The following is a 16787-nucleotide window of genomic DNA, read 5'->3' as shown; positions in this document are numbered from 1 at the left end:
ATGCAAAGAAAAATGTCTAGGTCTTGGTAGTACTTCTAGCTACCAATCTACTGAAACCCATTGTTCTGCATTGTTAAGACAAGTAGGTACTAACCTAACCTATTAAATTAATTATTAATTATTAATTATTTATTATTATGTCTGTTCTTTACATAATCACGGGACCACAGGGTCCCGGACCTTTGGAAGGCGTACGAGGGGCCGAAGCCAACTCGCAGAGGCCCGTTGAACAATTTTGATCTAAATGTAATGGGACATCAGCCGGCGATTATCCCTGTATGCACTATGGAAGTACACCAAAGGACAATCCCCGGTTGATGCAGGACTATTGTGAGATATGGTAAAAGGAAATGATAGGGATATGGGTGTGGGTGGCTGTGGAATAGTTAACCGGTTAACTATGGGGACTATGGCCCCTGCCCCTGACCAATATTGAAATACGGATAAACAGGCAGGGGGTGACTCGCAAACTCAATAGTGGGCCCCCGGAAACGGCCGCTAGCATGTAGCGACAAGGGAAGCAACATCCGTTGAGCTGCTTGAGGAAGGGGAGGCATCCCACGGCTATCAGAGCAATCCCGGAAGTACGGTCAAGACCCCTACCAGCATCTTACTGGGATACGTCCTTCCCCCAAGTGGAGCTGAAGGCAACTCCACTCTTGCGAATCTCCACTCAAACCAGCCGATTAAGGCAAGAGTGAGGTAGGAGAGGCCACTCCGGATAGTCACGAGTACCAACCGGAGTTAAAAAGTAGGGCCTCTCCCGGGAGTCAGGTCCGTGGGGTCGCCACTGCCCAACAGCTCGCCACAAGCTGCCTTGCGGACTTATTATTATTATGTCTGTTCTTTACATAATCTCGGGACCACAGGGTCCCGGACCTTTGGAAGGCGTACGAGGGGCCGAAGCCAACTCGCAGAGGCCCGTTGAACAATTTTGATCTAAATGTAATGGGACATCAGCCGGCGATTATCCCTGTATGCACTATGGAAGTACACCAAAGGACAATCCCCGGTTGATGCAGGACTATTGTGAGATATGGTAAAAGGAAATGATAGGGATATGGGTGTGGGTGGCTGTGGAATAGTTAACCGGTTAACTATGGGGACTATGGCCCCTGCCCCTGACCAATATTGAAAAATACGGATAAACAGGCAGGGGGTGACTCGCAAACTCAATAGTGGGCCCCCGGAAACGGCCGCTAGCATGTAGCGACAAGGGAAGCAACATCCGTTGAGCTGCTTGAGGAAGGGGAGGCATCCCACGGCTATCAGAGCAATCCCGGAAGTACGGTCAAGACCCCTACCAGCATCTTACTGGGATACGTCCTTCCCCCAAGTGGAGCTGAAGGCAACTCCACTCTTGCGAATCTCCACTCAAACCAGCCGATTAAGGCAAGAGTGAGGTAGGAGAGGCCACTCCGGATAGTCACGAGTACCAACCGGAGTTAAAAAGTAGGGCCTCTCCCGGGAGTCAGGTCCGTGGGGTCGCCACTGCCCAACAGCTCGCCACAAGCTGCCTTGCGGACTTATTATTATTATGTCTGTTCTTTACATAATCTCGGGACCACAGGGTCCCGGACCTTTGGAAGGCGTACGAGGGGCCGAAGCCAACTCGCAGAGGCCCGTTGAACAATTTTGATCTAAATGTAATGGGACATCAGCCGGCGATTATCCCTGTATGCACTATGGAAGTACACCAAAGGACAATCCCCGGTTGATGCAGGACTATTGTGAGATATGGTAAAAGGAAATGATAGGGATATGGGTGTGGGTGGCTGTGGAATAGTTAACCGGTTAACTATGGGGACTATGGCCCCTGCCCCTGACCAATATTGAAAAATACGGATAAACAGGCAGGGGGTGACTCGCAAACTCAATAGTGGGCCCCGGAAACGGCCGCTAGCATGTAGCGACAAGGGAAGCAACATCCGTTGAGCTGCTTGAGGAAGGGGAGGCATCCCACGGCTATCAGAGCAATCCCGGAAGTACGGTCAAGACCCCTACCAGCATCTTACTGGGATACGTCCTTCCCCCAAGTGGAGCTGAAGGCAACTCCACTCTTGCGAATCTCCACTCAAACCAGCCGATTAAGGCAAGAGTGAGGTAGGAGAGGCCACTCCGGATAGTCACGAGTACCAACCGGAGTTAAAAAGTAGGGCCTCTCCCGGGAGTCAGGTCCGTGGGGTCGCCACTGCCCAACAGCTCGCCACAAGCTGCCTTGCGGACTTATTATTATTATGTCTGTTCTTTACATAATCACGGGACCACAGGGTCCCGGACCTTTGGAAGGCGTACGAGGGGCCGAAGCCAACTCGCAGAGGCCCGTTGAACAATTTTGATCTAAATGTAATGGGACATCAGCCGGCGATTATCCCTGTATGCACTATGGAAGTACACCAAAGGACAATCCCCGGTTGATGCAGGACTATTGTGAGATATGGTAAAAGGAAATGATAGGGATATGGGTGTGGGTGGCTGTGGAATAGTTAACCGGTTAACTATGGGGACTATGGCCCCTGCCCCTGACCAATATTGAAAAATACGGATAAACAGGCAGGGGGTGACTCGCAAACTCAATAGTGGGCCCCCGGAAACGGCCGCTAGCATGTAGCGACAAGGGAAGCAACATCCGTTGAGCTGCTTGAGGAAGGGGAGGCATCCCACGGCTATCAGAGCAATCCCGGAAGTACGGTCAAGACCCCTACCAGCATCTTACTGGGATACGTCCTTCCCCCAAGTGGAGCTGAAGGCAACTCCACTCTTGCGAATCTCCACTCAAACCAGCCGATTAAGGCAAGAGTGAGGTAGGAGAGGCCACTCCGGATAGTCACGAGTACCAACCGGAGTTAAAAAGTAGGGCCTCTCCCGGGAGTCAGGTCCGTGGGGTCGCCACTGCCCAACAGCTCGCCACAAGCTGCCTTGCGGACTTATTATTATTATGTCTGTTCTTTACATAATCTCGGGACCACAGGGTCCCGGACCTTTGGAAGGCGTACGAGGGGCCGAACCCAACTCGCAGAGGCCCGTTGAACAATTTTGATCTAAATGTAATGGGACATCAGCCGGCGATTATCCCTGTATGCACTATGGAAGTACACCAAAGGACAATCCCCGGTTGATGCAGGACTATTGCGAGATATGGTAAAAGGAAATGATAGGGATATGGGTGTGGGTGGCTGTGGAATAGTTAACCGGTTAACTATGGGGACTATGGCCCCTGCCCCTGACCAATATTGATACATACGGATAAACAGGCAGGGGGTGACTCGCAAACTCAATAGTGGGCCCCCGGAAACGGCCGCTAGCATGTAGCGACAAGGGAAGCAACATCCGTTGAGCTGCTTGAGGAAGGGGGGGCATCCCACGGCTATCAGAGCAATCCCGGAAGTACGGTCAAGACCCCTACCAGCATCTTACTGGGATACGTCCTTCCCCCAAGTGGAGCTGAAGGCAACTCCACTCTTGCGAATCTCCACTCAAACCAGCCGATTAAGGCAAGAGTGAGGTAGGAGAGGCCACTCCGGATAGTCACGAGTACTAACCGGAGTTAAAAAGTAGGGCCTCTCCCGGGAGTCAGGTCCGTGGGGTCGCCACTGCCCAACAGCTCGCCACAAGCTGCCTTGCGGACGACATTATTATTAATTATTAACCTATTATATTAACCTTTGCCGTCGTGTAGGTACCAAGTGTAAGTTATGTACCTATTACGTATATCTTCATATAGGCACGTATTTCACATCGATCGTGGACTAAGTATGTATACATAAATATTTGACTACACGGTTAGCGCGGTGGCTGGGCAATTGGCTGCCGCGCTACGGGTAGCGGGTTCGGTTCCCGCACGGAGAACTCTTTGTGTACCTAATCCAAAAATTGTTTCGGGTCTGGCTGTCTTTATTAAAAAAAGCAAAACATGCATTATACCTTGTAGTATACAAATTAAACCAAAGTCAGGTATGCAACCATTAATTGGATTCAAAATTACTAGTAATAATCGGAGACAAACCAAATAATAAAACCTTAAAAAGACGGTAAGAGCAATAAAAACAATAATTAGAATAGAAATAAGAACAAAAAATTGGGAATCAGAGTAGGTACCGTAAAACATGGCAACTTTACCATATTTTAGAACAAAACATGAAATATATTTTTAACCATAAGACGCATAGAAACCAAAACTATATATTTAGAATTGTAGTCTATCTGGCTCACTTTACCGTAATCGTCATTATATACAAACACTTATTTTAGCCGTAGTAAAGAAAAAACAACATGGGTAAAGATACCAAATTTTTGGCAACTTTACCTACGCGCCGTATTCATCGTGTATTGCATATTGAAGAGTTGTTGAGGTACAGAGGGCTTCATCTAGGACTACTTCGTATTAAAATGCAAACAGTATGAGGAAATCTATAAAGATAACGGCTACACAGACAGTAGGTAAAGTTGCCACGGGTTTCATCGTAATTTACATACAAATAATTTGTTACGCTCGGGGTTGTCAAAAAAGGAGGAACTTTTTTATGACATGTATATTTAAAAAAAAAATTAATAAACCTAAATCCTAAAGTAAAAAAACGCACAAATTTCTAACATAAATATTATTCACTTTTAAACTAAATTAAGTCCTAAAATTTTAAGTATTTATGTTTAAAATTGTAAAAAAGGCTACAAAATAATGTTTAATCCTTGACTTTTTAATTTTATGACTTCACTATCTCCATAGCTAATTTTAACATCACTTCCCTATAATTTTTATAGTGTCTAGCTCCGAGTTTTCTGCGGTTTTGTTTCATGGGAGCCATTTTGGCTGTAAAACAAAAGGTATTATTAAATACATTATATCTTATCATCCAGGATATTCACTATTATGCTGTGAAATTTAGGTATTCGAAAATGGTTACATACACACAAACAAGAAAAAATCATTTATTGCCAACCCTAACTGTAGGTAAAGTTGCCACAAAGCAGGCCGTGGCAACTTTACCTAACCTGTGTCAACATTACCGAAGCGATTATTTATCAATAAATTAAAGAAAAAGCAATTGCTGACATTACAACAGTAATCCCAACTATAATATACATACAAGATCAAAATTTCACTCACCTGTGACAAATAGTTAAGGCTTTGTAAGCACAATTTAGGAACAACTAACTTTTAGCTCATTTTCACGCATACATTGTGACGGCCATGACTGGCATAATAGCAGTCTTACGTCTACGCAAAATATAGTAAATACTAGCTTTTGCCCGCGACTTCGTTCGCGTGGAATAGTGACTTCCGGCAAATTTTTGGTTTTAACCACATAGTTCCCGATCTCGCGGGATCTCTTCAAAAATGAGATGTGGAAGATATTCCAGGGAACTCTTCAAAAATCAACATAATGAGCTCTGCGTTTGAATTTAATAGATGTATACTCACTTAGGGCATTGAAAAAATAGTTTAAAAACGGACTTAAACTAACTTAAAACTAAAGAAAGCTACGAATTACGAATTTATAACAATTAAAAAAGAAACTATATTACAACCTATCCTCTATGCTATAATAACCAAGCTTAAACTAAATAATTTAAAAGAAACGACTTAAATCTAATCTAATTAAAAAAAAAATTAGCCTTACAATTTTATTAAAAAAACTAACTACAGTAACTACTAATTAGGAGTGAGGCATATTTATCGTAACCGATAAAAGTAACAGATATCTACAAATAACTAACAACAACTGTTACTGCCAACATATTTTATCTGTTAATTTAATAACAGACCCTCAAATCCTGTTACCACGGCTATTACTATTATTCATTGTAACAGTCCTTACACAAACCGACTGTTAGTTGTTACCAATACCATAGGTTACTTACGTACGGCTGTTACTTTGTTGTACATGCGTATTCAATCTCTCTCTTTTCCTCATTAATGAATGACCTTTGCGAAAAGAGACACACCTATTATTTATTTCGGAACATGTTTACTTCTCACTCTTACTAAAGCGATTAAACGACGCTAAAAAGAGAAGCACCTAGTATTTATTAGTCCTAAAATATAGTCGGTGGTCTTGCAAGAACAAATAGTAAGGAAAAAGTGACTTCTATATTTAGTTGCATTACCTGTCAAGTGTTATAAGGCCTGACCAGTGACCATTTTAAAAAATACGTATAATTTATTTTATTTTCTCTATGGCAATTTCAGTTTTAACTAAAATTGACTGAAATTGATTGACTGAGAAAATTTTGTTGTTTCAAAATAATTACAATTTATAATTTTATTTAATTTTTTTATTTGAAAATTTAGTTTTTTCAAAATAATTGCAATTTAATAAGAATTGATAACTTAAAAAAAGTTAAGTGCTTGATATTTGTAGTAGTAACTGGACGACATAAATAAAAATGCTCTTTTATATCTATTTTCTATACGATTTTCGGTTTTAAAGAGTACTAGATAAAGAAGACGTTTTATCGTCCGTACAATAATAACAGGCTGTTATTTAGTAACAGATATTTGGATCTGTTATTTTTATGTAACAGTAACAGTTATAACAGATATAGTGTTTAACCTGTTACAACCCATCTCTACTAACTACAGTAACTACTAATAATCGATATCAAACTAAACCTACGTTAAATAGTTTAACCAAAAAACCAGGAAAACCCAACAAATAAACTTATTAATTGACAAATACAACGAAACCAATTTAGAATATACGAAACAGCAGGACCACTACAGACAAATAATCATACGACTGATAATACACTTTTTCTACGATAGTACCGAAGCGCTCGGCCGATACCCAACCAAATGAATGTAACGAAACCATAGCGCGATCTATTTCGATCCCAACGCCATCTATCGAGGATAAAGACAACTTGAATTATGTATTTATGTACTCCGTTCGGGCATTTTCTTTGTACTAAAAGTTTAATTATATTGATATTATTTTTTTCATACCTTTTTACTATTTATTTACTTTTTTCGATGAATTAAAACAATAACATGAACCGAAGTCGTGTAACGATCGACATAGAATTATCTATACTCCGTTATAGCATTTTCTTTGTACTAAATGTTTTATTATATTGATATTATTTTTTTCATACCTTTTTACTATTTATTTACTTTTTTTCGATAAATTAAAACAATAACATGAACCGAAGTCGTGTAACGATCGACATAGAATTATTTATAAATAATTTATTTCTTATTTTTATTTTTTGATTTTTGAAATAAAAATATATCTATGTCCTTTCTAAGGTTCTAAACTATATCTGTACCAAATTTCAACCAAATCCGTCAAATAGTTGCGGAGATTAATGGTATAAGCATAGAATGTTCGACGTGATTCTTTAATTTGACATAACTTTTTTATTTATGAACCGATTGACATGAAACAAACACTAAATGTAAATTTAAGCATCCCACAATATATTCGTGAAAACCGCATCCAACTCGGATCAGCCGTTTCTGAGATTAGCGCGCACAGACGAACAGACAAACAGACAAACAGACAAACAGACAAAAAAAAAGTTAATTACATTTTTGGGTTCGACATCGACATAACAATAACCCCTGCTATTTTTTTTATTTTTATTTTCAATGTACAGACAGCACTTTTCTACGATTTTATTATATGTATATGTATAGATTTCCTTTTATTGTCTAAAAAATACTTCTATTACAAAACGGAATTCTAGTGGGTAGATTTTTAGATAAATGAGTTTATACCGAATACCTATAGTATGGTAAAGTTGCCAAGGGCCCGGTAAAGTTGCCATAGTTTACCGATATTAACTAAGTCTCGTTCGCACTTCAACCTGTGCTTCAACACTAAAAAGGTTATATCTACATATTTATGTTCATGGGTAAGTAGCATAGATAGAAAAATACCCACCACAAGGTAACAGGTTAAGTGGGTACAAATTATAAGAGAAATAACTATTCTAAGTAACTAGATACATAAATGCATATCTAAGGAAAACAATCTTGAATTCTCAAGAGCTATTGTATAAAAAATATGTTCCTAACCTATATAGGTACCTAGCGGGCTTACCGGGGCTCCAGCTCAAAAAGCAGGAGTATGAACGGGGTGGTTTTGAGTCAGTAAGGGTTTGACACTCCCTCTCGCCTCGCCTTCCACCCCTCAAAAAAAATAAAACTATAGGTATTGGTATTTCCTTTCCCTCAAGTAAATACCCACTTTTGCACAAGTAATAATCTTCGTTATTCAAAACAAACACGTGGAATCTCCTTTTAATATTTATTAAGTATAACATGAAAAGTTTATTGATTATAAAAATATGGAATTATTAATAAATTTATTCATTGCGGGAAAACCGGTTAGGTATAATGTTTTTGCGTCTGAAGTTGAAGAAGAGACTGTCCGTAATTAGTCTCATGGTTGAAATTAAAATAAATTTATTTATAACTACGTGGCCACTTTCATTTCTTGAAATGGGAGCATTATCTTTGGTATTAGGTTGGTAAGTAGGTGTATCTACCTACCTATGAAAAGGGTAAGCATTATGATGACCTGGATGATTTCCTACATAAAAGCATGCCATTTTAGAGCGTACGTTTAGTTACTCGTCCATTCACTCCATAAAAATATTAAAATACAACTACAACGTATTTTACAACAAGTCACCATACAAACAAAAAAGAAACAGCCGAATATTCATACTAAACTTGACCAGTTCTTGCATATTTTGCGCGCATTACAAACGCTCTGAACTTGACATTATGGTACCTTGCGCAATTAATTTCGCGTTCTACATGTTGCCTACTTCATATTAAGTAAACGTTTTACTACCTACTCAGGTTTGGCAATGATCTTGACACATGAACCGGACGGAAACAAATACTACCTACACGTATAAAATGATATGACTATTTAAGTGATCGTAAAAAATAAACGGTAGTTAAATATAACTTTAATTACGTTCAGCAAGGTGAATTCATGACAAACTGTATAATTATCTAGGTATATTTATTTCGGTAAACATAGGTCATTAAATGAATGTTGGTATCATGTTCCAAGTTAGGTATAATATAAATCATAGGATCATATTATTATATAATTAGGTATTACAAGAAGTCTAGAAAACCCATCCTAAAAAGAGTATATTAACAGACTAGTCCCTACTTAAATAAAACAAGTAAGCAATTATATAAGCTGTATATTGAATTTACGAATACCTACAGACAACGTGGGGGCATCATTCAAGTTTTTTTTTTAATAACAGAACGTATTGATGAATTCAATTCCATATTTATTTGTATGATGAATGTCTCTCGATTTCTCAAACACGACCGCAACATCAATTAACTAAAAAACAGGTCCTCTTAAATTCATAATATCGTAATATTTGAAAGTTTGTTTTGGTCATTGTAATGCTACCGGTGTTGAAGGACTTTGCATTAGCCAATTAGAGCACGAAATTCGTAGTGGCGCGTGGTTTTCGACCAATCAAATTAGGTAATCCCTCCTACAAACATTTTATCGACCAATAAGGAGGCAGTTTTTTTTAATATTATTCTTATGTTGTATATGTAGTTGTTTTATATTGTAAAATAGCAAATATGGGCGAGGAAGAACCTTCAAAGCTTGGGACACTCTTTGTTCAGCGTCCAAGATACTTTATATGGAAAATAGTTTTTTTATTACAAATAAAACGTTGTAATCTTAATAAATCAATTTATTTATGTTTATTTCCTCTTCTTTTTCTTGTTATTCTTGTACTTGAGTTTCTGTTTGATCTTCTCTTTGCGTATTCTTTCCTTCACGATCTGTTGTTTGTTCTTAAACTCCTTAGACTTGCCCTCCGCCGATTTCTTGGCGATGCGCTCGTTGTGTTTCACCCAGTGCGGTCTGAATTCTGAAGCTGTGAGGAGAATAATATATTGTATTATTATCAAGCTCATATTTACTATTTGTTAATTTCGTTTCATTTCAAACATTATTCAAAAAGTAGCTCAACAAATAAGTTCGATGCATTGTATTGAATCCGCAACAAAATTAATCCAATAATATCATTGGATATAAGGTAAAAAAATATTTTAAGACACAGTAAGAATATCTATTACATAAGCATTTATAATTAAAATGTGTATTTGAGTGAGTTTCGAGCTAAGAAATTAGCGAGAAACTGCCAAGAACCGAAATGGCGAAATCATTTATCGGAGGCCAAGATCCACTGTGAATCGCTGAGCTCACAAAGGGCTTACGTACGAGTTTGTTTTACGATTAACGAGATGAAAACCAGAGCGCGTTCGGCGCTGATTGATTGGTTGGTTAATTCGCACCGGCCAATCAGAGCATCGAACACGCTCTCGTTTAATCTCATTCAACGTAAAGCAAACTTATACTATGCGTACAGAGTAAATAATTAAAAAAAGTGTACATACCAGCTTTCTTCCTATTAGTATCGTGTCCCTGTTCGTCGTCGGATCCTGCGTCGGCGACGTTTCGCTTCCTCCACTCGTCGTACCGACCGCTACGGTACGAGGCAGGCACGCGACCCCCGCTCTCTGTACGGATCATCTTGCGACCGCCGTCCTGTTACATAGATCATTTATTTAGAAACAGTTTCAATACTCAGTCTTGTGGTGGAACTCGTGAAACAACGCTTGCGTTGTGTTTCGTTGTGTGAGTGAGGTTACCGGAGGCCCAATTATCCCCCTTCCCAATCCCCGATTCCTCAACAACCCTTATATTCTTAACCCCCAAAAGGCCGGCAACGCACTTGTAACGGCTCTGATGTTTCAGGTGTCCATGAGCGGCGGCGATTGCTTATTGACGTGTAAAAGTGTTATTTTATAATCTATTTACAGAAATAAATATCATTTATCATTTACCATCAGGTGATCCGTCTAGTCGTTTACCGGCTTATAACATAAAAAAATTATCGGATATAATTTGTTTGAATTACCAACTTTCCCATTATATGTTACACAGATAACCGGCGTAAAACAACACAAACATCATTTCGCCGTGTCTGTAAGGACACAGAAGGCACACAACCCCTGCCCTCCTAGATCCAAGACGCAAGTTCAGAGGATATAAAGAACCCAAATAAATAGGAGTCACAAACCGATTTTTTATAAAGAAATATGTACACTATTTTCCTATAGATTTAAAGGTCAACTGCAGTCGACAGTTGATTCCATAGCGTCGCTATATAAGCCAGTGACTAACGTACCGGGTCGACATGCACCATCTTCTTCCGCTTGCGGTCCCAGCGCAGCATGGCCTTGTGCGCCCGCGCCGCGTCCCCGCTGTCCGCCGCCAACTCGAGCTGCGCCGACGCCGCGCCCACCGCGAAGTTTACGGCCATACTGGATACAGACAAATAACAATGTTTAAGAATTAAATACTTTTCACTTCACTGAAAAAAATAACGGAAAAGTCAAAATGAACTCTAAATCTATAAAGGTAAGTGTCAATTTACTTTGTTCACAAATAAAAACTTTGCTAGCAAGCTAGGTGTAATAGAACTACATCAGTTTTATATAAATCCATGTACGACCTTACATAGTCGGTACCAATTCTAACGTTTACATTGAAATGCCCTATAAAAAAGACTTTATTACTAAGAAATAAGGTTGAAAATCAATCAAAGAGCTGTTTACTTACCCCATTTCAGTATGTTGGTCACTGGCGTAATGTGAGATGTAGTTCTCATCGCGAACGACTTCTTTCTTCTTCTTCTTGGGAGGCTGGTTCGGCGGCCGGCTCGGCTTTATGTTGCTCGAGTCTTCTAACACGCCTTCAGCCTACAAATAAATTCGTATCAATTGTAAATTAATTCAATATATGTAGTATTAACACTTCGCACCTACTTTAATAAAATTGTAGTTCATTTTGTGAGCACTTTTAATGATCTTTAAAAGAAAACTAATAACCGTATACATATTATCATAAAACTACAGCTCATCACTACATAGTATTAAACAAAGTCGCTTTCCCTGTCCCTATATCCCATTGTACGCTTAAATGTATAAACATTTGAATATTATTTTGTCATTATTACTGTATTCCTATAAGTATTTGCTTACCATCAGTTTCTTATTGTCCCGTACTTTCTGTACCGTCTTGCCGTGCACTTGTTTCTTCCTCTTCATAGCCAAATAACTCGGAGCGTCGTTCTTAGCGGCCAGTTCCAAAATCGTCTGAAACAGAAACATATTTTAATAACTTGTAACAATATTTAACTAGAAATTCGTATGTACCTCCAGTAGGTAGCTAGTGTCCGGAGCTGCGGAGTGCGGACGTAACTGGTTACCGCGGATCCGGCTCAGAGCAGGAGTAGGAACGGGGTGGTTTTTTAGTCAGTAAGAGTCTGACACTCCCTCTCACCTCGCCCAAGACGAGAGAAATAATTGGATGATTTTCCCCCCTCAAAAAAAAAGTAGATAGCTAGTCGTAAATATCAACAACATTCTTTACATGTTAAACTCTCGTATATAAGACAACAATAGAAAACAAATTGTGTGTCGCGTAGATCTGCGTTCGATATACGAAGGGTTAAACCGAAAAGTAATGTAATGTTGTGATAATAATTTAGTAATTCAGGTAATTTACTTATTTGACGATTTATGTATGTCGTCAAATTAATTAACGGGTTTTGTGATCTTTCGTTATTATCGACTAACCAAATATTTACTAAACATTATGTACTCACCCCTTTAGGCGTATAATTCTTGATCTTCTCAATCATGTCCACAACTTCGCTTTCTGTCTCATCGACTAAGAACGGGTGCGCGACTACAGGGAAGTTGGTCAGTTTGGCGCGCTTGTTCGCCTCGGCTGAGGCAGGCTCGCGCCACTTTATGTATTGCTGCCAACCCCGACCACATACGCGGGCTGCGTCTTCCTGTAAATATAGTGAATGGTTAGGTATGGATAAAATTGCTGAATATTTGTTTATTTCTAATGTTACTAATGTTATAAACCTGAAGAGTTTGTTTGTTGGATTGTTTGTTTGTCTGTTTATTTGAACGCGCTAATCTCTGGAACTACTGGCCCGATTTGAAAAATTCTTTTATTGTTGACTAGACCATTTAGCGAGGAAGGCTATAGGCTATAAAACGTCACGCCTGACCAATAGGAGCCGAGCAGAGCGGGTGAAACCGCGCGATTTGTAGCTAGTGTTAATATATCTTTGAACTTCAATTTTAACTTTTATAATTTGTTAATTTATATTTGCTTCCTATGCCTCCTGGTAAAATATGGCTGAGCTCACAATGTAACTAAACACCACCATTATAATGTAAAAACCCATATTTGCAAATAAACTTTCTTTATCTTTATCTGTTGTTTTATAAGTAATCTAAGGAAAATCTCCAGAATTAATCGTTACAATTAAAAAATTATAAAGAAGGCCACAGACTACAAACCTATAACCGCAATTACAATGCAAAACAACACAAGAGTTTTTTCACTCTGGTGTTTTGTAAGACTGTGCTATCTCCAGTTGATCCAAACACATAGCTACAGAAGAATGGCTATAACACATGAAAATTCTTAAATAAGAAAACAGTACTCACAATTTCCGAGACATTCTTCTCCCACGCCACAATGTCCTGATGTCTCAGCTCAAGTTGTGACGTGGGTATAGCTCCCCAGACACCGCTGGGGCAGGTCAGCCCCCTCTCTTTGACTTGGGAGGGAGATATGAGTTCTGCTCCGAGGAAGAGTTGTAGGTCTAGGAGGTGAGCGACGTCTTCTGGTGCTATTAGGGAGAATGCACGACCCGCGCGACCGGCTCGAGCACTGCGACCTGAGGGATGGTATTATTGTTATAATAATGTGATTGGTGTGGTGGACGATAGAGAAAAAGGAAGATCATGAATTGAGTTAACATTATAGGATACTTTTTAACTAGTCAAGGTCCATATTTTTTGTTTTAAACTTAACGAATTGTCATTTTGTAGGAATTGAATTAGTTTAAAATAATTATGGTTGCTGGTGTAGATACACTGCCTTTTGTGACATGGGAAATATAAGTTATTCAAGTTGTAATGATCCCTTTCGATGTTAATATAAATACAAATACATTATTACTCGTAGAATTAAATGCTTTAGTTTTATATAAGCACGTAATTATTGTTAAATAAAACAAAAACTCACCAACTCTATGCACAAACAGCTTTGGTTTGGCAGGGAAGTTGTAGTTGATGACAGTGTCTAGAGCGGGCAGGTCGAGACCTCTAGCGGCGACATCAGTAACTATTAGTACTGAGCACTTCTTGTTAGTGAAGCGACCGAGAGCTATCTTACGAGCCGATGGGTCGAGGCCGGAGTACGCGTATGTAGATGATATCCCAGCCTTTTGCAGAATCTGAAAAATAATATAGTAATTATTAATGAAAAGGTCTGTGAAAGTGTAAAAATAGGTACTATGTAAACATGTACGTTGTTACTCTGATCTAAATTCAAGCCCTTTTTGGTCAAGTGGTTGATTTAAATAACTAACAAAGGATTCTAACTTGTATGGTTAAATACTTATTTGAAATGATTTTTTAAGATACGCAATAATGTACATGCATATAAAAAACGAATTAAAAGGAAATCATACAAATTACTATCTACTTACCAAGTTCAAATACTCGACATGATGCTTAGTCGCCGCAAAGACAACTGCCTGCGGTGTTTTTGCAGTTAGAACTCTGTCCAAGAGAATCAACAAGGCAGCAGTCTTTAACTCCGCTCTCACTGCTATCCAACCCAGCCACAAAGTTGATGGCAACTTCCAATCTACATCCAACCTCACTAGAGTCGGGTCTGTCAAACCCGCCCTGGCAAATTCCACCAACATCTTTGGTAATGTCGCCGAAAACAGCAGGGTTTGACGGGATGACGGTAGCCGGGCGACAATTTCTCTAAGTTGTTCTCCGAAACCCAGCTCAAAAAGGCGATCAGCTTCATCAAATACTATGACCTCTGTAAAGATATGTTATCAAGAATTTAGTGTCAATAATATCAAAGACATACTTAATTAATTGCATTATGACCGGCTTACTCGCATTACTAGTTGACGAGGAACTTGAGAAAATTTAAAGCCATAGAGAAGGTCATATTCATGAACAGCATACCACGACTCACAACGCGGCGATTGTCGCCCAGTACAGTTGCTTGATACAGCTCAGTTCCTCGTCAAACAGTTACATGAGTAAGCCGATAACTATAATAATTCATATTAAAGACTGCTGAACTTAAGAAGTAGGAAATCACAAAATAAATAGATACGTAATACACTTACGTATATTATCAAGTTTCAAGTTCATCTCAATACAGATGTGTAGGAACCGTCCAGGAGTTGCGACCACAACATCAGGTGCCGTGCCGGACATCACACTAAACTGCTGCTCTATTGACTCTCCACCAAGAATCGCTGCCGATGACAGCCCGGTGAATTTTCCAAGCTCTCGTACAAATCTTAATGTCTAGAAATAATTAAGATAGGATAGAGTGCTAAGATGGTGTGCTGATGGTTTTTTCTTTGAATGCTACTTTTTATCTACTTACGCGAAATGATACAGGAATTTAAACTAGTAAGTACTTTTTAAGGTATTAATTAGAGAGTTAGACGAATTGGAGAGGTAATTTTCATTCTTCCTCACAAAAACTTGCCAAGAGAATATTACATGAACCATACAATTACCATTGTTAATTTGTTAGCTACATAGATTAGTTCCTTAACTTCATTATATAAATTATATTATTATTAATATGTAACTTCAAAATTATCATTACCTGTAGAGCCAACTCCCTAGTTGGTGATAAAATGAGAGCTCTAAAGTTCTTTCCAGGCAGAGGCTTGGTGTCTGGAGCCAGAAGTTTCTCCAATATAGGGAGGACAAAACATGCTGTTTTACCCGACCCTGTCCGTGCCATAGCAACCACATCTTTGCCTGTTAATGCAAGAGGTATCGTCTGAAAATAAAAACCAAGCAGCAAATTATAAATATCTGTATTTTAATATATCAAACAAATACAGTTATAATGATGTAATTAAATCACTTTTTACACGTTTATTAATTGATTGTATTGAAGTTTATTGAATAAGGAAAGTTTTTAATGGAGTGTTGTTATGAAATTTTTGAGGTTAAGTTCAAAATATCTGTTTCTTTCACTCACCTTACGCTGTATAGGTGTCGGCTGCTTATATCCTCGTTTTGTAATACCTTTAAGTATAGGAAAACTTAATCCCATCGACTGAAACCCACCAGAACTTTTCTTTTTCTTCTTATTACCCGGAGTTTCATCTTGTGGGTTTTCTTCCGAGGCATCAAAACCCGGAAGATGATCTTCCTTGTCTTTAGAAGACATATTGACTGACCTTATATAAAAAATTCAATATTCACATGCTAATAAAATTATTTCACAATTCACATGCACACACGTGAAACTTGTGAAACACTCGTGTTTTTATTTTGTTTGACGTTGACGTTTCTTTGACAGACTTTATTTTGACATTGACATTAATAAACAAACAATATCACCATAGACAATGGAAGTTTAGCTTTTGACCGATTCTAGGTATTTAGTCGATTATCGGTAAACTCAAATGCTGCATTCTATGGATTCTTTATTTTATTGATTTAATTAAAATAAATGACAATGCCAGATCCTGCCCCACTTAATTTCATCAATGTACAAGAAATGTAAATTAATCAATATTATGCAATGAAAATAAGACCCCTGGTTACTTAATTATTATTCTAATAAGGTTGCGGATAAAAATTAGGAAATAAAAAGAATCTAAAAAATCCAAGGCCTATTTCCTGTATT

General features: G+C 38.7%; 1 protein-coding gene and 1 long non-coding RNA gene across 2 annotated transcripts; both read right to left on the bottom strand.

Annotated features, from left to right (window-relative positions):
• Window positions 1-118: 118 nt before the first annotated feature.
• On the bottom strand, window positions 119-3623 carry LOC126912756 (uncharacterized). The gene is made up of 2 exons (XR_007707422.1): window positions 1501-3623; window positions 119-824 (listed from the first exon to the last, which is right to left on the bottom strand). It is a non-coding gene; the product is annotated as an uncharacterized LOC126912756 (long non-coding RNA).
• Window positions 3624-9675: 6052 nt separating this feature from the next.
• Window positions 9676-16439, bottom strand: LOC118268544 (ATP-dependent RNA helicase DDX54). The gene is made up of 12 exons (XM_050706586.1): window positions 16134-16439; window positions 15750-15929; window positions 15256-15439; window positions 14590-14936; window positions 14124-14334; window positions 13541-13773; window positions 12676-12867; window positions 12050-12163; window positions 11628-11767; window positions 11194-11329; window positions 10400-10550; window positions 9676-9876 (listed from the first exon to the last, which is right to left on the bottom strand). Exons 1-12 carry the CDS (start codon window positions 16323-16325, stop codon window positions 9701-9703), a joined length of 2256 nt encoding a protein of 751 aa, XP_050562543.1. The 5' UTR covers window positions 16326-16439; the 3' UTR covers window positions 9676-9700.
• Window positions 16440-16787: the final 348 nt, after the last annotated feature.

This window comes from Spodoptera frugiperda, chromosome 29, assembly GCF_023101765.2.
Source record: "Spodoptera frugiperda isolate SF20-4 chromosome 29, AGI-APGP_CSIRO_Sfru_2.0, whole genome shotgun sequence".
NCBI classification, from domain to species: domain Eukaryota; kingdom Metazoa; phylum Arthropoda; class Insecta; order Lepidoptera; family Noctuidae; genus Spodoptera; species Spodoptera frugiperda.
The sequence above is the reverse complement of the archived record's forward strand: the minus strand, read 5'-3'. Positions and strand labels throughout refer to the sequence as shown.